Raw genomic sequence first — 19,348 nt, forward strand, 5'->3', positions numbered from 1 at the left:
GTGCCATAATAAATAGCAAACTAGTCATTACCTAACCCTTTGTTAATATTTGTTAATTGTTACTAAAATATCTATTTGGCACAAATAAATGTTTTTTGTGTCGCTGGTTAGGGTTAGGGTTCACTGACAATACACCAATGTTACCTATTTATCTTTCACTGTGTCCCTCTCTCCCCTACTCACTCCTTCTTTCACTCTCCCACTCTCTCTCCCTCCCTCTCTCTCCCTCCGTCTCTCTCCCTATCCCCCCTCTCCCTCTTCTCTCCCTCCAACAATCTCTTTCTCTCTCTCCATCTCTCCATCTTTCTCTCCTTCTCTCTTTCTCCACACCTCCCTCACACCTCTCCCTCTTTCCCTGTCTCTCCCTCTCTTTCTCCCTCTCTCCCTTGCCCCCTCCCGCCCACCCTTCTCTCTCACCCCTCTCTCGTGGTCCAGGTGCAGCCAACATGCTGGCTGGTCAGAAGAAGAACCTGCTGGCAGTTTGCTAAGAACTGGTACCACCAGTTCTCCATCCACACGCTCAGCCTGATCCAGGGCAACAAGTCTGTGTGTGGCTTCCACCTGGGCTACCTCGACGGGGAGACAGAGCTAATCAGCCAGGTGATGGACATCGTACTGGAGCTCTACAAGCAGGGCAAGATCAAGCCCCGCATCGACTCCACCTGGCACCTGGAGCAGGTGGGTCCCATCAGGGGATTGTGTGGGTTTGGGAGGGGAATTTGTTTGAGAGATTGAGGTGTGTGTGTCTGTGTGTGTGTGTACGTTTTTATTTGGTTTAAAAACTAAACCTGGTTTTGGCTTCCAGTGCAGTAACGGTTTATGTTGGTTATATCGATAACAGCAACGGAAAAATATCTATGAAATATATACATATCAAATCAAATAACTATTCTCCTCACATTTTTTAATATATTTCCTGGAGGATAAATAATACAAAATGACTTTTGAGTCATAAGCATGGATGTTGATACTGAAGGGAACGATGAGAAAGAAAAACCAACAATGAGGAACGGTGGGCCCTGGCTGACTTGTCCTTCTGTCGAAGCCAGGACTGGTCAGGCTTGGGGCCACGCTTCTCTCTCTCTCTCTCTCTCTCTCTCTCTCTCTCTCTCTCTCTCTCTCTCTCTCTCTCTCTCTCTCTCTCTCTCTCTCTCTCTCTCTCTCTCTCTCTCTCTCTCTCTCTTTCCCCCCTGACAGCATCTCTCTGTCCCTCCATCTGTCTCCTCTTTCATAGGAAGCTCTTTCTCCATGTCTCTGTTATTGAGTCCCTTTTTCTCTGCTTTTGCTGTATTCCCTCCGTTCTGCCTCCTCTCCCTCCCTAACAGTATGTGTCTCTCTCTTTTGCTTTCTCTTTCTTGTTGCTATGGTGACCTCCCTTAGAGAGGGAGAGTACGAGAGAGAGAGAGAGACAGACAGAGAATGTGTGTGTGTGTGTGTATATGTGTACATGTGTGTGCGTCTTAGGGAGGGGTCTCGATCTACGATAAAGAGAGAGAGATACTGACTGTATACCGAAAACAAGAAAACAGGATTGAGTGAACACACACGCTGTTGTTTTCATCTGTTAAAGACATATCTTATAGTGTCTGCATAAGGGCAAGTCATAGCAAAATGTCTTGTGTAGGCAGTGGCTGTGTCAGTGGCTGTGTCTAGTGAATCACTTAGTTCATCAGTGCAACCCAGAGGCAAACGCAACAGTCGGATCTACGAGAACCTCTCCTTTTTCTTAATTGCGTTGAAGTGTGAGTGTCTAATAGCTATAAAGCTCAACCACTATTTTGGTCTCCATTTAGATCCAACCATTTAACACAAATCGGAGAATAATTCAGACTGGAAACAAAATAGAGGCAAAGTGGCTCCTGCAACTGTGGCTCCTACTACGACTTTTCATTAATGCTTAAGATCCAGTCATTGAAAATGATATTCCTCCTCCCCCACTCCCTCTCTCTCCATGTGAAGGACACCGGTTGCTTCCTCCCCCCAACCCAACCCCTCCCTCACGGATATCTCCCACACTCCTCTCCTCCTCTGCCATGTTTGTAGCAGCGCTGCGTGAGCCGCTGTCACCAGGGCGAGGAATCAGCCAGGCTTATGTTGCTAGGAGATGGAGCTGGCCACTCTATCGCTCTGCCATCGGTCGCTAGGTGGGCTAGCCTGCTTGCTCATGCATGGGCTTTGGATTGGATAATGAAAAAGATATGGAGCAGGCGGGCAAGGGAAGGGGAGGTGATAGCATGGGAGGGCGTGGCCGGCGGCGGCTAGGATCTTCTTATGCATTTAGTCGCAGTGCTGGACATCAGTATAGGCCAATCACTTAGCAGTATCCCAAAAGCCATCTTCTGGAAACCGGCCAATAACCGGCCAATAACTAACTGGAGGCAACCTGGGCTAGCCATTGTCTTCTAACCCTGTTGTCCAATCCTACATCATTATTTCTGTCTATTCATAGCCCCTGGTAGCATCTCCCGCCATTTAAAAAATGTAGAAAAAAGGATGAGAGTATGTTTTGCTTCGGATGTGTGCTGACGTATGTCCGACTCCCAAAAATGTGGCACAATTGATATGAATCTTGTGCAGAGGCGTCCACCAACCAACAGGCTTATCATTAGAGTTGTCAAGCTCCCTCCAGTGTGTCAGATGCATATGAGAGCTGTAATTTAAGTGTCATTTGTTTGAGATGCCACAGACCGTCAGCTATATGTTAGTGAAATGCTCTGTGAGAATATATGTTTCTAGTTGACTGCGCCTGCGTCCAAGTGAGCCATATTTGATTTTAGACCGCTCCCGGCTCAATTCAGACCAATCACAACATCCCTTTCCTGATTTGTTTTTTCGGATTTCATCTTGCCTGTCGATCACAGGTGTTTGATATGCCACACTTTTCAATGGAGAGGTAACGTAAGAAGGGAGGGGGGTGTTTTTGGGGGGTGAGTTTACATTCAAAATCGTGCTCTTTTCTGTTCTCTCTCTACAACTCTAAAACCTGACCCACAGAACCTTTCAGCATCTAGAACGTATGCAAATGAGGATTAATCCCTTCTCTGCGTCCTCCTTTAGGTGGGCGATGCCATGAGGAAGATGCAGGAGAGGAACAACATCGGCAAGGTCATCCTCATCACAGAGCCCATGCCTGAGGAAGAGAAGAAGGAGGAGCCCAAGAAGGAGGACAAGAAGGAGGAGAAGAAGAAGGACGATAAGAAGAAGGACGACAAGAAGAAGGATGAAAAGAAGAAAGATGAGGCCAAGAAGGAGGAGGAGCCCAAGAAGGAGGAGCCTAAGAAGGAGGAGGAGCCTAAGAAGGAGGAACCCAAGAAGGACGAGAAGTGAGCAGGGAGGAACAGGGGTAGTCGAGCAGAGCAGCGGGGGAGCTGGCGTCCTGGGAGTGGCAGGGTGGTGTTGGGAGGGGGGGGGCATGAGATATGGATAGAGATGGGAAGAGATGGATTCAGAATGGAGAGGGTGAGAGAAGAGGGGTCCAGTTGGCGTGGGGGGGGGGGGGGGGGGGGGGGGGGGCGGGGGGCAGGTGGGCGGAGGAGCGTTTAGGGTAGGTGAAAGTACCTTCACTAAGCAGACCATCTCGCTCATCTCTTCCAGGTCCTCAGCACCGTTGATTACTTCCTGAATCGTGTCATCCCCCCTAGGGCTGTGCTCCACCCAGGCCTGCACCCCAACTTCTTTTTTTTTGATCGTCACTGCAACCAAACATCTCAGACACCTTCTCCCTGGTGTTAATTAAGGCTATTATTAAATAAGGCTAGTTGAAAAGGGGGAAGGGGCTGTGAATCGCGCTCTCTGCTCCACGAGAGTGAAATAACATAGTCACACCTTTAAGGACCTATGAAAAAAAAAACACCCTTAGTATTTGGGTGACCTAAAGAGATGCCCTGAGACGACAGCAAGCCACTGTGTTGTGGGCTCTCTCTCTCTCCCCCCTTGACTCCCAATACGCTGCTCCATCTCTACCCCCCGAATGTGCTAAAGTGTTCTGCTCTGACTCCTAACTGCCACATCCACCCAACCATTGTTCTGAGTTCCCCCCCCATCCATTCCCATCCCTCCTACATCCCCTACAGTCTGGACCCGTGGACAGACTTCCAGACAGACAGACAGACGGACAAACTGACAGACGGCAAGGCAAACTAAGAGCAAAGTGAAGAATGACATACACACACACACACACACACACACAAATGCAAACTCACACGCACACTCATTGTCCAAGCCACAGTTATGAAACTGAAGATGAGTCACCATTGTGTACGATTGGCTGTAGCCCCCTCCTCTTCTCACCTTTTCTTCATCCCCTGGTGAACGCTACGTTGGTAATACAAATATATCGATTGCGAACCACTTCCTAGTTTAAACAAGAGAAGTCCACTAAAGTTAAAGTCTTATCTGGCTCAGCCATCTTGTTGAACAAAGAGTTATACTATTAGCTATATTATACAATACGACATATATCACTGCACACATAAAGTACATCCATGCAGCTTTGCACCCTTTTAAAACGCATAATGTCCCTTTGTATTCGATATTGAATGGGGATCATTGCTTAGTTTGCGCTCCTTGGAAACAGATTTTCTAGCTGACTAACTGTTGGCAAGAAGGGTGCAGCGCCAATTAAGGAAGAATTTGTTTCTGTTCAAACAAATTGCAAGCAGACACACTTAGAGAAACACACACATACACAATTTCTAATGAAAGGGGCACTGTCATGTGGGGACATTCAAGCGTCTAAACGGATCAAGTGGGAAGGGGGTACGCCGCTCCTTTTCCTCAGGATCAGGAACTCTTCCTCCCTGATCCTCCTCAAGGCATTCCGGGACATTCCGGCCCTCACCCGGTGACCACCAACCGCTCGTCGTTCACCCTGAGCCGGGAGACGAGAGATGAATCCATGCTGCTGTCGTGCTTACTATCCCCTCTCTCTGGCTCTCTACTCCACCATTCTCTCTCGCTCTCCTCTCTTTCTCCCACCCTCCTCTTTCCATCTCCCATCTCCCTCGCTATGGTCGGCATAGCAACAGGCGTCAGGCTCGTCAGAGATGGCACTGTGGTTGGCTTCTCTTGCGCTCTCGCTCGCCGCCCCTCCCTCTCCCCCCTCTGTCTTTCTCTCTTATCTGCTCTCCTCGTTCTTAATTATTTGCCAAAAGTTGGTACTATAGACCAATTAAACATTTATTAGAAACTTCTGCCTTTCCTGCCATGTTGTTGTGAAATTTGAATCATATTGACTTTGTGAGTGCCACCTGCTACAGTCCTAAAAGGTGTCAGGGTGGTCATAAAATAATGCACTGCTCCCCCCTAATGGCAGACCGCCTTTGGAACTGATATTGTTCTTCTGACTGCCCTCATATCACAGGTTGTAGTCACAAAATTCCTTTGGGATTTAGATGAAACAGCGACTTATCCTGCCGTCTATCGTACCCGTCTGTCTGTCTGTCAGCCTGCCCCATACTGTCCAGCCTCAGATGGTGACTAGTGATTTTGAAAAAAACAAAAGAAAAAAAAACGAAACGTGTTGAGCATGAGTGGCCTCCTCATGTGTTGTGTGTGGTGTATCATCGTGTGTGAAGATGTGCGTGTCCTCAGGTTGTTTGTCAGGTTTAAAAAAGCACCAATTATAATTCTCCCACCCAGATCACCTCCCTCTAATTATCTCACTCTCTCACTCTCTCTCTTGCGCCTTGTCTAATATGTGGCCCTGTTTGTAGAGGCCAGTTGGTATTGGTATTTTGCACTCTGCTCACTGATGCACTTACAAGCATAGTTTCCCTGCTCCAGCCTACCTGAGGCCTGGTCCCGCTCTTCTCATTCTACTATCTTTAAAGATAGTAAGATAGTAAAACTATCTTTACTATGTTCCTGCAGAAGCTCACCAAGAGCATCACTAACACACACACACACACACACACACACACACACACACACACACACACACACACACACGCACACGCACACGCACACGCACACGCACACGCACACGCACACACAAACACACACAAACAATTTTTTGTTAAACATTTCCGATCATTCATCCATTGCTGACACCGTCTGATGTGAAACGTGGAGTTGGTTCGGCAGGGCTGGACTGGGACTGCTAGGTTGGAGAAGGGAAGTGACTGTATCCTGTCAGCCTTTAGTAAGCCCCCCCCCCCTGATAACCAGTTGAAGCGGTGCTTGTGTTCCTGAGTGCCATGAGACAAACAAACGCTTCTGTAAAACTATGTTTTCATAAATGTTATTTTATTTAATTTTTTTCAAGGGTTTAAAGTTCAAAGTTCCTACACGGGGGCACTGCTAAACTTTCTGTTGGTATGAACCATTGTGCCAAATTACTATTTTTTGGCTCTTTGTCTTTTGCATATAAACAAAAAAGTTTTTTTTAAGGTTAACTCAACCTTATAGAATACAAAAATATGAAAAACATTGTGTAAGATTTCTATCCAAAAAGATAATGGGTGCTGACAGAATTTATAATGCAGTTAACAAAAGTCTAACAATTGAGTGTTTAATTATATGCAGCCTTGCTCCACTGTAGGCATGCACCGTGTTCTCTGTTAAACAGTTTTGCTCATCTGCCCATCACTGTGTATGGAAATTTAATTACATTTGAAAGAATCCCAATCGTAGCTAATAAATCACATCCAATCGCAGCCTGCCTGCCTTCATTTCTGTTGTTTATAAATAAGTGATCAGTATTACAGTAAACACAGTGTACGTTATTTAAATATTGATATCATAATCCTACATATGATACATCAATGCATCACCAGATATTTGGTAGCTCTGCACGTCTTTGATCCGGCTAATATTTGTGGGAATAGCTAATGAAGGAAGCCTTAACACAGCTGCCGTCATTGCGGATGCACAGCTGTTTGAATTCTCCAGGTCCAAATAACTGATCCCAGGTCCGCCCAAGCATGTCCTGAGTTCACTACGGGCTAGTTTGAGTTATTACACTTCTTCTGCACTGCACAAGACTTTTGATGGCTGTAATTGTCAACTCTTAGCAATATCAACATTTATTTTGCCTGCACACATGGAGTACATAACTTAGGAACACATAACTGGAATGGAATGTTAAGTAATACACACACATATCCCCCCTCAAGGTTGAATTTCTTTGATAGGGGTGCAAGTAGGAAGTTTGAATGAATCTGTTGCCTACAAACACCTACAAACTCAAGAGATGCATAGAAAAAAAGTGCAAATGTTTCAAAGTAATACCGCACAGGTATTAGCATTTGTATGTTCATAGATTTGTACATTCCCGCTATACATTCGGATAGCGTAAATTATATTGTGCCAATTATCAGCTACAAATGTTATTTACCAGTAGCTAACAAAGAAAGTCATATGCTCAGTGTTTCCTGTAAGTTTTACTATTTCCAAATCAGAGGGGTTTGTCTGAAGCCCGTTGCTACATCCAGAGTTACTTGCTCCTTCTCACTCTGTAGCAGCACAAACATACCCTTCCCTCAAAAGGATTTACCACATCAGTGGCTTAGCAGTCACTGGAAGTCTCTGTAATGAAACCATCACCACATCATTGCAGAAACACAAGAGGGGAGTAAATGCCTGGGCTTTCCATGTTAAGTGTTAGGCTACACATACTAGATCGAGGCCACATGATATGGCTTTGTGTGTTTGTGTAGCTCATTATTGGTTTCATAAAAGTTAAGTATTGTAAGGGGGAGCGATGCATTGGAAAGTACTATTCAATCTTAACAACAACAGTTGAACCACTAGTCCCCATTCATTCCTACCCATATCATGTCACCCTCCACTTCGGCAGTGTCAGAGCCTAAAGCGCATACACGATCTGCATCAACCTCCCTCTATCTCTTGGAATGATTCAGTAAAAAAAAACAAAATTTTGTAATGATCCTTAAATAAGTCTGTTCTTACAGTTCAGTCAATAGCAGTTATAGTGCACACGGCGTACCCCATTGCTCCCTTTCCAACTGGCTTCTAAAGCAGATCTGCCCGGCTACTCTCAGAGCTCCGAAGTGTTGGTTTCCCGGTTGCAAAATAAATAAAATCTCTTCTTGTCTACACTTTGTTTTTTAAACCCTTTGAATTGATGCTGCTTCTGTGCTTCACTCTGGGTAAACTGTGTGGTGCTATGTTTTCCACACGGTCCCTAGAGCTTGTAATGCTTCAGTGTGTCATGTTACCATATGCCTTACATGTTTTCCAGGACTAATAAAAAAGCATAACAAAAAGTGACATGAAATTATATTCTTTCTTTATTCTTTTACTTTTGTGTGCTTAAAAAAGAACAACAAATTCAAACTAATACAAGAGAACTTTAGATAAAAGAGAACAGAGAAAAGATGTTGAATAATTCTATTGCACAATTCTCCATTCAGTAGATGAAAACAAGGATTATAAAATGATTGAAAGTAGAAGATTCAAACATTCTTAGATACAAATAAAGCAACATTTACTTTTAAATTAAAATGCTTGAAATACCAATAAGAGATAGAGAAATAAATGAACTCAACAGGAACAATTGCGAGGCCCTAAGAATTGACCATCTTTAAGAAGACACTTACAAACGTATAGCTTCCTTCAATCCTTCAATAAGCCACATACAGAATGATAAAAGACAGTAAAAGCTCCATTAAAAATAACAATAAAAAGATGACAATGCAAAATGTGACACACGCTGTAATTGTTCTTACTTTAGGAAAAAGTCAAAACAAAGGAAAGTGTAGACTGGACAGAGTTAGAGCAAGGGAAAGACTCCTGTCTACTGCTGTTTTTTGACCAATTCATGACTTCTTCATTATGGAGTAACGTAGACTGTGCATTTGTTTCCTGTTTGTCCTCTGAGGAATTGCTGCTTATATTTGTAGAGATGGCCTTTGAAGAAGAAGCTAGAGTAGAGGCTTCCCTCGAGAAGCACTTTTGTTGTCCAGGTATCTGAACTGATGTACAGAAAATTCTTTCCTCAGAGCACTAGCAATCTGAGAACACAAGTGTTCTGGACCGAGAATAGATATGAGCCTATTTGATGTGGATATGGAAACCTTCTTGAATCTACTCTTCACTTCATTAAAGAGTACAGGTAGAATTTCATCTCCTGGGTCGGAGATACCCAACTCTGTCCAACTCAGATCAAACTGAGAGAAATCAGCAGTAACCTTGGCAACAATGTTCTGTAAATCTTTCTGACAAGCTCTCACACTGGAAGGGTCAAGAGATGTCAAGAAGACTGTAGTAGCATCCCTAGCATCTGTGTGCTGCTCTTCTACCTTTATTGCCATGGTAACTTCTATAAATCGAGGCTGATATACCTCTTTTATGTACTTCCACATAATATAGGGAACCGTTATTTGTTCACGATATATTTCCAACCTGGCCTTGACTTTGAGGTCACTGAAACTATCTGTTCGCTCCCTGACTCTATATTTTGCACGACCTTGGGGCTCTTCATCATCCGATCGCCTGTCCGTTTGGACCTTGGGAGCTGATATCTCAGAGGAGCTACTTTCATAGTTAAAGCCGAGCCCAGCCCCAAGAGCTGGGCGGGTCACACTTCCTGATGGACTGATCAGAGTTTGGATTTGGGGAGAATTTGAAAACTTCTGTTCATAGTCCCCTAATGTTGAACTCTGTGAGGGTCTGATTCCATTCTCAGATAGGACGTCCTCTCCAGTGTTCTGCCTTGACAGACCTTTGTCAGTCAACCTTGCAGTGCATGAAAGAACATCCGGGACTAACTGGGGACCAAGCATAGCAGGGGATAGTCTTAACCCTGCTCCAGTTAAATCTGCTGGCTGAGACACTAATAAACCTGGCTCTGTGTACTTAAACTGGGCTGCTGGTTTATATTTTGTTGCTCCCTCAGCTCTGTTCTCATCCTTGTCAGGCACCAGCATTGTATCCGTCTTACAACACAGAGAACCAGGTATCGGTTGGTGAACAACAGGTGGACCCTCATATGGATATGCTGAGTTGAAGTCAAGGGAAGTAGCTCTTAGAAGACCACCCATCTGGTCAGACACTCCCCTGGCTTCATTGTAGTCCCTTATAACTTCCTTGGCCTCAGATGTGTCACTATAGCTCCCGATGAGGTAGATGTTTTGGTCATCCTCATTCAGAAGAAGCTTAGGGTGTGTTCCTCCTATCTCATCCTTTATCCTCTGCAGGACTTCGCCGTTTGGAAGGGTGCTTTTAAGCAGGGGAACACGATAGATCATAGGCGCCATGTCTTGGTAAAGCTGACTCATTTGGCTATTTGCCGACCTAAGCCGCTGCAGCCCACCATCAACCTCCCCTAACTGTGTTTCACACCGCAGGAACAACGTGGTCACATCCTCAGAAGTTACATCCAAAACGTCCACGCCATTCCGACTGAGTATCTGCTGATAATCCTTTCCACGATGCATCTGCAGACACTGAAACATTTCTGAATCCATCACTAGGGAGAGATCTTCATCCAACATTTTAGGATCATTTGAAAGCTGCATGGCCCCAGTCTCGGTCTTGTCCATCTCTTCCCAAAACGGACCAGTTGTTGATTTCTGTTTTCCAGGTCGGGTGGATGGGTAGTCAACAGCAGCATGATCCCTATAGGTTCGCTCTGTGCATACACTACTATTATGTGGTTTATTGATTAAAGACTCTGGCAGAGGAGATTTTTTAATTGCGTGCATATCAAGGCGACAAGAGTATGCCTGATCAACTCTGCTCGATGTGTCCTCCGATTTTTGGTGTCTGGGAAGTTCAAGCAATTGTGCCAAAGCTGCTTGTACCTGAGAGTAGGGCCCTGTGATTTCACACAATTTCTTGGTAGAATATTTGAACTTAATGTCAGGGTACTTCTCAAGAAGGACTTTCATGGCTATTTGTCTCAACGGAAGCTGGTTACAGTCAATAGTTACCGACATACTCAAGATGACCTATGGTGGAAAAAGAGAGGACACAATTAAATTGAATCTATTTCTAATGCATGTACTCTCTTCTTTCTGAACATATTCAGATAATACATACCATATCAGGTTTCAGTTGCTCACAATGTGGAGTTAAGGTCAGTTCATACTGCATGCCATCCATTTTTAAAACGTGTTGACCATGTTGGATAACTCTCCGGGCGACTGTGTGAGTAAGATTACCAGAAGGAGATCTTATCTTACCTGTATTTAATATGAGACAGAATCTATTTTGCCTATTTATGGAAGTTTATTTAATTTAATTTACACTCACATTTAGACTAAAATATGTTAAAAATAAAACAGAACAGTATATTTTCTGCATTAAATGGCAGAAGGTTACAACTAATAATATGCATGTTTTTGTTTGTAATGTGTTTAGATACACACCCTGAACTTACTTACCTCTACTGTCTTCAAAGGTGATCAGGGCTGAGCCACGGGGGTCTTCAACAATCGCGACAGAAATGATTTCTCCGCCCCCATTCTTTTTTCTCAGAAACAAGATAAGTAGCTTGTCTGACAACCTGTCATCCTCAATCATCGTTGGCAGACCGCTCACTCTTACCGTCCTGTCCAAGTCTGCCATCTAGTGGACAAAAGCCAAAATGCATTGCAAATATGTATCAGTGGATAGATTCCGGAGGAAATCATTGACACCTTTATTAAATAAACAAGTTTATGTTAGGGTTAAGGAATAATATTTGAATATATTCCGTGTTTAACGACACAGGTGAGGAAACTGCTGCTAAAAATATTGTGGAGAAACGGGGGTAACTTCGATCGGTCTTTGTCAATGAACTCTCTAATATAGCCTACTCACTTAGGCTACTCATTGTATGCATACCTTATTATCGCTACATTTTGCTTAATTTACCTATAGGGATTAAGGTAGTTGCCAGTTGCCTTACCTTTCAGACCATGCTCTCAAAACTGTTGTTAGGCTACTCCAAAATGGAAGAAAGTGAAACTAAAAAGCAATGTGTTTTTTTTCTTGGGGGCGGATGGGTAAAGCTCTGCATGCGAGCGTGTGCCGAGGCCGTTGTCTAGATTGCGTCAATCTGGAAAAAGTGAAAAGAAGTGCGCACAATTATAATGGTGCAATGTTCTATGGATGAGGGCAATGTGGAGTAATAAATGATCGTCCTACTCTCCTTGTGAGAAGGATTGTAGATTATATCATATTCAAATTAGACTGTTTCATAGAAGTTCACACATATTCGTGTTTTGATATTGATGTGGATATTGATAATAGTCAGTTAATCCAGAGCTATAGGAATATATTTGGTTAAACTCGCAAAACGCTTCCTATTAGAATTGGTTTTCTCAACGTCAACCAATGGATGACAGCAATGGTAACGACACAGAACATATACAATTCTATCCAATCATTGCAGACGTTGTTCAGTGCAGATGCGCATGCGCTGACCGATCATTCTTTCACGCTTTCTGCGGTGTGTCTTTAGTGGAGGTCATAGACATAACTGACATAACAAGGTGAGTTAAATTGTTCCACTTCGTGTTATTGAATCCATTCGTCTTATATTCCGTCATGTTAAGATGATAACAAATTGAGGCTTGTACACAATTTTGATAGGTTACTAAACAGGGTACTATGTACGTCGGTATCATGGGCATAATTTACACACATGCTCATTTTTTGACCCTTGAAACATATTAGCGAAGAGATTGATAGATCAATGATGTAAATTAGACTGCAGGCAGGGTTAAGAATTTTGATTCCCTCAGAGGTAACTGTTCGACAACTGAATCGTAACATAGTTAATCATTATTGTTAACTGGCTAAGCTAACTAGCATAGATGACAAGTAGCCATTACATTATAAAGTAAGCCTTCAGCCCCAAGCTGCGACACTGCATTGTTTAAACAACTGCTCCTAGGTATCAAATAAATGTGGTCGCGTTACTTACAGCTTGCTTTCAGGATTCACCACTGAGGTCATTTAAATGTTCCTTCTGGTACTGTAACGTTAATTTTTTTTTTTCAATTTGTTTGATTCATTGTCCACCAAAAGCTGCAATGGCAAAATTGTTTGAATCTATTGGGAAGTTGGGCCTGGCCCTCGCCGTCGGAGGAGGTGTTATGAACTCTGCTCTTTTCAATGGTAAGTAATATTGATTACGAATCGAAATGTTGTTTTGATTTGTGTGTGGTTGTGGGGTCGGAATCAGAGGGTACCTCACCAAACGATAATATATTGCAAGATAATCCTATCACGATATGTCTAACTATAGTATACAATACAAAATTATCGTGCAAAGGTTAAGTGCTGCATTACTATCTTTTATTCATGTTCCAAAAACAACTAGTTTTTCAGTTTGACAGAACTACTATGAATACAAATTTGTATAAAAGATAAGAAGTCTCTTTATAAAAGGGACATAAAAAACCTAGAGGAGCAATGAAGTAGCGACGCTGGGAGCAGAGATATCTGTGTAAAGCGCCTTATTATATTAATTAAAATATCAATATTTGTCGCCAGCGTATCCATTCTTGTATCATACGAAGATGAGGGATGATATATCGCTGTATCAATATTTTGCTTCACCCCTAGGGTGCATATTTGTAAAACGGACATGCTCTTCCCTACTGCAGTTGATGCTGGGCATCAGGCAGTGATATTTGACAGGTTTAGAGGAGTACAAGAGACAGTAGTTGGGGAGGGAACCCACTTCCTCATCCCATGGGTCCAGAAGCCGATCATCTTTGACTGCCGTTCACGACCCCGCAACGTCCCCGTCATCACTGGTAGCAAAGGTATGCTGTAAACCCCATTTGGGCTATTTTTTTTCTCTGTGGTCACGATTCTCACACATATGCTCTTGTTTCCTGTGAATCCTATTTTTGTTCATAGTATTTAACATAGGTAGTTAGTTACACTGTTTGGTAGTTTAAAAGCAAGTGGATCTAGGTGAACCATTGACATGGATGAAATGGGTTGTTCGTGTCCCGTCATTCATATTTACCCGATGTTCTATCTCCTCTACCACAGATTTGCAGAACGTCAACATCACACTGCGTATCCTGTTCAGGCCGGTTACCAGCCAGCTCCCAAGAATCTTCACCAGCATCGGGGAGGACTACGATGAGAGGGTGTTGCCCTCTATTACAACAGAGGTCCTTAAGAGTGTAGTGGTGGGTATCTCTGCAAAATTTAAGATGTGTGTGCCCTTTTGTTTTCTTTCCCAAACCTCATCCACTCATCTTACCTCATTTGGGGCTCCTCCTTGTAGGCTCGGTTCGATGCCGGCGAGCTGATCACACAGAGAGAGCTGGTGTCTCGGCAGGTCAGCGAGGACCTGACGGAAAGGGCCAACACCTTTGGCCTCATCTTGGACGATGTATCACTGGTGCGAAATTGATTGGTATTAAAATCAATGTGCTTTCTCCAGTGTTTGCATTTGTCATCACACAAAACATTTTATTTTGATTCCATCTCTCCAGACGCATTTGACCTTCGGCAAGGAGTTCACAGAAGCTGTTGAGATGAAGCAGGTGGCCCAACAGGAGGCTGAGAGGGCTCGTTTTGTGGTGGAAAAGGTATGTTTGGCACTTTGGGCAATATTAGGGGTGGGAATTGGCAATAATGTGACGATTCAATAGTATTTCGATTCTGCGATATATTGCGTTCATGTCCCCCATTTTATTCAACGGCATTACAAAATGAGATGAAGAATTGAAGAAAAAAGGACCAACTCAAAACTCAAAAATCATCAACTAGTGTTGGTGGTTTAGGCTTACGTATTTTAAAATATTGATGTCAAATAAATAATTGTCATTTGAGTAGTCTGGTAGCACTAACCAGCGTTCCCGCTAGAAAAAAAACGGCCAGTCAAAGTGACCTGCCTAGGTTTTCCGGACATTTTGATGATATGCCGGTCAAATATCCTATTATCACTTCTTATTAGGCTTTGTAGCTTAAATAATGACATAATCAGGCCGTATAGAATGCAACATGTTTTATAGCCTAACTTTCAAATTGATGGGAATAAACATGAACGTCTGATTCGCAATAACGAGGCATAGTGTTACGAGTAGTGTATGTGTGCGCGCGAGAATGGCCGTGTGTATGTGAGTGATGTCAGCGAGTGAGTGGAAGAGCGAGCAGTAGTGTGTGTGTGTGTGTGTGTGTCTGTCTAGAGAAGAAACGAACCATTCCGGTTTTGTGTAAGAATAAAGTACCCAGCTTGTCAAGAATCGGTTCCTGGTTCATTCCGACCTATAAGCAGACCAACTGCCGGTCAAAGCACACTAAACACTGGAGACAGGGATCACACAGGCTATTTTTGCGCACTTGGCCCACTCTGGATAAATGTCGTTCATATCGAACATGAGGACTTCGCAGCCTATGGAGAAATGCAATCCTCCGTAGCCACGGACCGCTGTTTCACCAAAATTCACCCAAATCGTCATATAAAATCTGTAGACCAAGCCTCACAAAAGTTATCAAACAGAATCTTTCTCATTTAGTTGGATCGGTTAGCCCGTTTTTTTTATGTCCATTTGGTTATTGTATAAAAAAACATGCGACTATCATTAGGTGGATACTAATACCCCCCACTACCCCTAAACCCAAATTGTGGTACTGCACCCAAAGGTGGCGCTATTTATAAAAAATATGAACCAGCCTTATTTCTACTTACCAGATTGACCTGGACTCAAAATTCGTTCATCATATTAATCTCTAAAAACAGATGCATCTTTTTCATCCGGTGTTCTACTCTAAAAAAAAATTACTTTTCCCACAATTTCATAGAAAAGCCTAACGTCCCCAGTCCCAGCCCATTTTTCCTATATGACCATTTTGTTGTATAACTACCATACATCTATCATTAGGTGGACACCATTAACAGTGCACATTTTCTGATCTGTACTAATTTAAGAAAGCCCTTAATTCACTTAAAACGTGTGCTTGGAGTTTTTTGGAAGTTGTGTGCTTATCCATAGACATTTCCAACATGTGAATGAGGCTTCATACAGTTCAGGAATGTCAGTTGCTCGACGGGATAATGCAATGTACTGGTGAACCTTAGGTTGTGAGTTCGAAACCCGATTAGAGCATTATGAACGAGCTGAACATGACATTCGGCCATTGCTCTGCAGCCCACTAAACTGAAAGCCGAGGCACAGTATGGCACTAAGGGAAATATCTTCAACATCTTTCCTTCATAATTTTATGTCATATTTATATATCTTCCATTAGTATGTTCTTGACTTTTCATTTTGCTCAGACCCCATTAATCAACGCTTGCGGTTATATTTTATTAATATTTGTTCAAGAGTAAAGCAAAGTATCGGAGTGATATCGGTATCGGCAGATAGCCAAAGCTACGGTATCGGAAGGGAAAGTGTGGTATTGGGACATCGCTTCTCCTAGCACATAACTTACAATTATTTTAATATAATAGATCAACATAAAGCAGACATAATAGAGTAACATAAAGCAGACATAATAGAGTAACATAAACCTGAGAAATCATATAAGTAACTTAGAGCTTCAATCAAATTGAGAAAAATAAACTAATGTGTACTACGAGGGTCCAGTCCTGTTGGCTGCAAGGTAATCAACCTTATGTTAAATTCATTTGGGAATATTGGCATTTTTGTTTGGAAAAATGAGTTGCTCAACATGCTATCGGAGTAAAATAAATAAATAAATAATTATAATTATTGGGGGGATTCCGTAGGTGTCCGGGAAGCCTAACCCTCACTCAGATACTGACATAATATGGATCACTGCTTAGAGGGAGCTTCACCATCCACCCGCACCGTAGCTTTATACTAAAAGTGTCTAAAAAGCTCCACCTTCTCCCGGTCGTCCCAGTTAAACGCTGCCCAGACAGAGGCCGTTTCCCAATGTGAAGGCTGCAGCCTTGCTAGGACGCGTCTTGCTAGTCGCGTCCTATGGAGATGAGACTAGAGTGCTAGCTCGAGTGCTTCCTAACATTTGACGACTTGCTAGTGTGGAAGCGCTTCCGCTTTTTAATACTGTGTTTCCGCTTGTAACCACATGTGCTCTTATGATAAAACATGGCAGCAATCAAGCTGATCGATATTTATTTGACTTTTGTCTGTTATGAATGCGGTCATGTCTCCTTCGCATGGAGCCGCTTTGAGGAAGTCACAAAAGCTTTGTTGCGGTTGATCTAATCGTCTTTATAAAAAAAAAAATCCATTAAAATTTTATAAAACTAAGTGAAATTGTCTGAGAACTTAATTCATGCATCACATTTACAGTATGGTTGATTACTATTATGCAGGGGGAAAAAGACAAAGTGATTAACATGTATTTATTTGGATATATTATTTAACTGATTTCATTCATTCATATATACCTACAATCTACCAGTGCTTTGAACACACAAGTATATTATATAAAATACAATTATATACGTTCATTACAAATTACAAACATTGCAAATGATCGGTGGTGCATTTATTTGACAACATGTTTGTGCGCCACCCTAAGGTGCACAAAAGCCTCCGTTTGCTGGGCTGACCCTAAAAAAAAAAAAGATTAAACGCAAACATAAATAGGTATACATAAATAATGTAATCTTGTGAGCTAGTAAATTGACATTGATGACAGTGGTCTTTAACACCAGCTACGTCCATGCAAAATATAGCAACGTATCATTAAGTTGCAAAAACGTTTGAAAAGTGGCACAGGTCTTTAAGCCTGATTATTTGCATTAACATGATGAATCTATAAAAACCAATAGGGCACAAAATATTTCTGAAAACTTTAATATAACTTCACTTGCATTTGAACATGCACTGCTTTCCCTCTGCCATTTTTTATATTCCGTGCAGCGTGTGAACGCAGAGGATTGTGGGTAGTTTTGTCTCGTCTAGGATCCAGCGATGCATCCTTGAAAAATCTCGGAATTCTCAGAAACAAAGGACGTGAAAATGGCACGAATTTCGAGCGTCCTCAACATTGGAACAGTGCTTGTCGGCGTTCTATGACGTAGCGTCCTTAAAAAGGCGGCCGTTTAGCCAGTGCTCCAAAATTGTACACGCGCCGCGCCGCAGGTGCCCCTGGGTTGTGACACGAGCAGAACGCCACATGTGTTCCCAGAAGAGGGCAACGTTCACATAATTCCAATAGATTCTACTGAGTTTTTCTTATTGTTAGCACCGCTTCATATAGTAGGGCAGAATTTCACCGACAGGCTTTTGTGTGACTTAAACAGTTTATTTAGAAAAATGTAGCATGAATCTTAGGAAGTGGCCTGGGCGACGTGCATTGCTATACTTTATTTTCTGGCAAAAAGTCACCTTTTTGGGCCATCAACAGTTTGCACCCCTGTTAAAAAGTTTGTGTGTCAAAAAAGATGTAATCTTAATTGAAACATATGTACCGTCGTACAGAGGACAGTATAGTGTTTTCGCCTATAGCTGATTTGAATCCATGTTCTGTTCATCCACATTTCATATGAAAAACTATGTTGGACGTCACCTGTAGAACCCGATTCCTGACATGAAAACCATACGTTAAACTACACAAACCGTCACACACACAAATCATAATATTTGATCAGAATCTCGATAAATATCGGCACTCAAAAAATGTCGCATTGTATGAGGAGGTCGCGGCCGATTCCAATAACTCAACTCAATCTCTTTCGTGTTTCCGTGTCCAGGCAGAGCAGCAGAAGCAGGCTGCCATCATCTCGGCGGAGGGCGACTCCCAAGCAGCTCTGCTCATCGCCAACTCCCTGCAGGAGGCCGGAGACGGACTGGTGGAGCTGCGTAAGTTGGAGGCGGCCGAGGATATCGCCCTTCTGCTGTCCCGCTCCCGGAACATCACCTACCTTCCCGCTGGCCAGGGCACACTGCTCCAGCTTCCCCAGTGATGAGCACTCTCCAAAGTCGCCCTCACGGCCATATGGTGGGCCGTGGAAATGGTCTCTAGGGAATTAAAGAAACGTCACACCGACCCCCACCTTCCATCACTCTCCCATCTGCAATGGACTGGGTACTGCTCTAGGGGAGAGTGAGGGGATGTTGAAGATGGGATGGGGAATAGAGTATGGGTATCAATGAGTGGCAATGTAAGTGTACGTGTAGAAATGGTTTTATTTGATTTCTTCATGTAAGGCTATATACATACTACTTAATCAGTCAAGCTTAGTGGGCAATCCAGTTGCTTCTCTTTTTCAAGATTTGTTTATGTGCCGTTTACTTTCAATGCACTGCATATGATTTAAGATGGAAAGAGAAAATGTTAATTTTGGTCAAGAGTTCAACTCGGAACCAACATTAAATGGAATATACCGTTTATCTTACTGTCTGGATTGTATGGATCTAACTGGCTCACCTGTGTATTAACACTTTTTTTTGATTTCCTTGTCCATCGTCACTTGCTGGAAATGATATTC

General features: G+C 42.9%; 3 protein-coding genes across 4 annotated transcripts in view; 2 read left to right on the forward strand and 1 right to left on the reverse strand.

Moving 5' to 3' along the window:
* Positions 1 to 6,656, forward strand: part of vat1 (vesicle amine transport 1) — a 26,254-nt gene extending 19,598 nt beyond the window's left edge. The window contains 3 exon segments of the mRNA XM_060040566.1: positions 433 to 482; positions 484 to 678; positions 3,058 to 6,656. Coding sequence (XP_059896549.1) covers positions 433 to 482; positions 484 to 678; positions 3,058 to 3,327 — 515 coding nt within the window. The 3' untranslated portion in view covers positions 3,328 to 6,656.
* On the reverse strand, positions 5,500 to 12,285 carry si:busm1-163l24.3 (uncharacterized). Of its 2 annotated transcripts, none has more exons than XM_060040478.1 (3): positions 11,349 to 12,285; positions 11,005 to 11,108; positions 5,500 to 10,913 (listed from the first exon to the last, which is right to left on the reverse strand). In XM_060040478.1, the coding sequence occupies exons 1-3, from the start codon at positions 11,530 to 11,532 to the stop codon at positions 8,886 to 8,888; spliced, it is 2,316 nt and encodes a 771-aa protein (XP_059896461.1). In that variant the 5' UTR covers positions 11,533 to 12,285; the 3' UTR covers positions 5,500 to 8,885. The 2 variants fall into 2 exon arrangements, with proteins under 2 accessions (XP_059896461.1, XP_059896454.1); XM_060040471.1 differs by having other exon boundaries at positions 11,005 to 11,147.
* Positions 12,286 to 12,315: 30 nt separating this feature from the next.
* Positions 12,316 to 19,248, forward strand: phb (prohibitin). Its single transcript, XM_060040541.1, has 7 exons — positions 12,316 to 12,440; positions 12,979 to 13,068; positions 13,560 to 13,721; positions 13,957 to 14,099; positions 14,198 to 14,314; positions 14,409 to 14,504; positions 18,611 to 19,248. Exons 2-7 carry the CDS (start codon positions 12,984 to 12,986, stop codon positions 18,821 to 18,823), a joined length of 816 nt encoding a protein of 271 aa, XP_059896524.1. The 5' UTR covers positions 12,316 to 12,440; positions 12,979 to 12,983; the 3' UTR covers positions 18,824 to 19,248.
* Positions 19,249 to 19,348: the final 100 nt, after the last annotated feature.

Source organism: Gadus macrocephalus, chromosome 2, assembly GCF_031168955.1.
Source record: "Gadus macrocephalus chromosome 2, ASM3116895v1".
In the NCBI taxonomy this organism is placed as follows: Eukaryota; Metazoa; Chordata; class Actinopteri; order Gadiformes; family Gadidae; genus Gadus; species Gadus macrocephalus.

Excerpts from the sequence above, each read along its gene's own strand:
- phb (XM_060040541.1), top strand. The coding sequence starts at position 12,984 with ATGGCAAAATTGTTTGAATCTATTGGGAAGTTGGGCCTGGCCCTCGCC. Across the intron at positions 13,722-13,956 it reads CGTCATCACTGGTAGCAAAG|ATTTGCAGAACGTCAACATC; the intron begins GTATGCTGTAAA and ends CCTCTACCACAG. Across the intron at positions 14,100-14,197 it reads AGGTCCTTAAGAGTGTAGTG|GCTCGGTTCGATGCCGGCGA; the intron begins GTGGGTATCTCT and ends TCCTCCTTGTAG.
- si:busm1-163l24.3 (XM_060040471.1), bottom strand. The coding sequence starts at position 11,532 with ATGGCAGACTTGGACAGGACGGTAAGAGTGAGCGGTCTGCCAACGATG. Across the intron at positions 11,148-11,348 it reads CACCTTTGAAGACAGTAGAG|GTAAGATAAGATCTCCTTCT; the intron begins GTAAGTAAGTTC and ends TATTAAATACAG. Across the intron at positions 10,914-11,004 it reads AGCAACTGAAACCTGATATG|GTCATCTTGAGTATGTCGGT; the intron begins GTATGTATTATC and ends TTTCCACCATAG.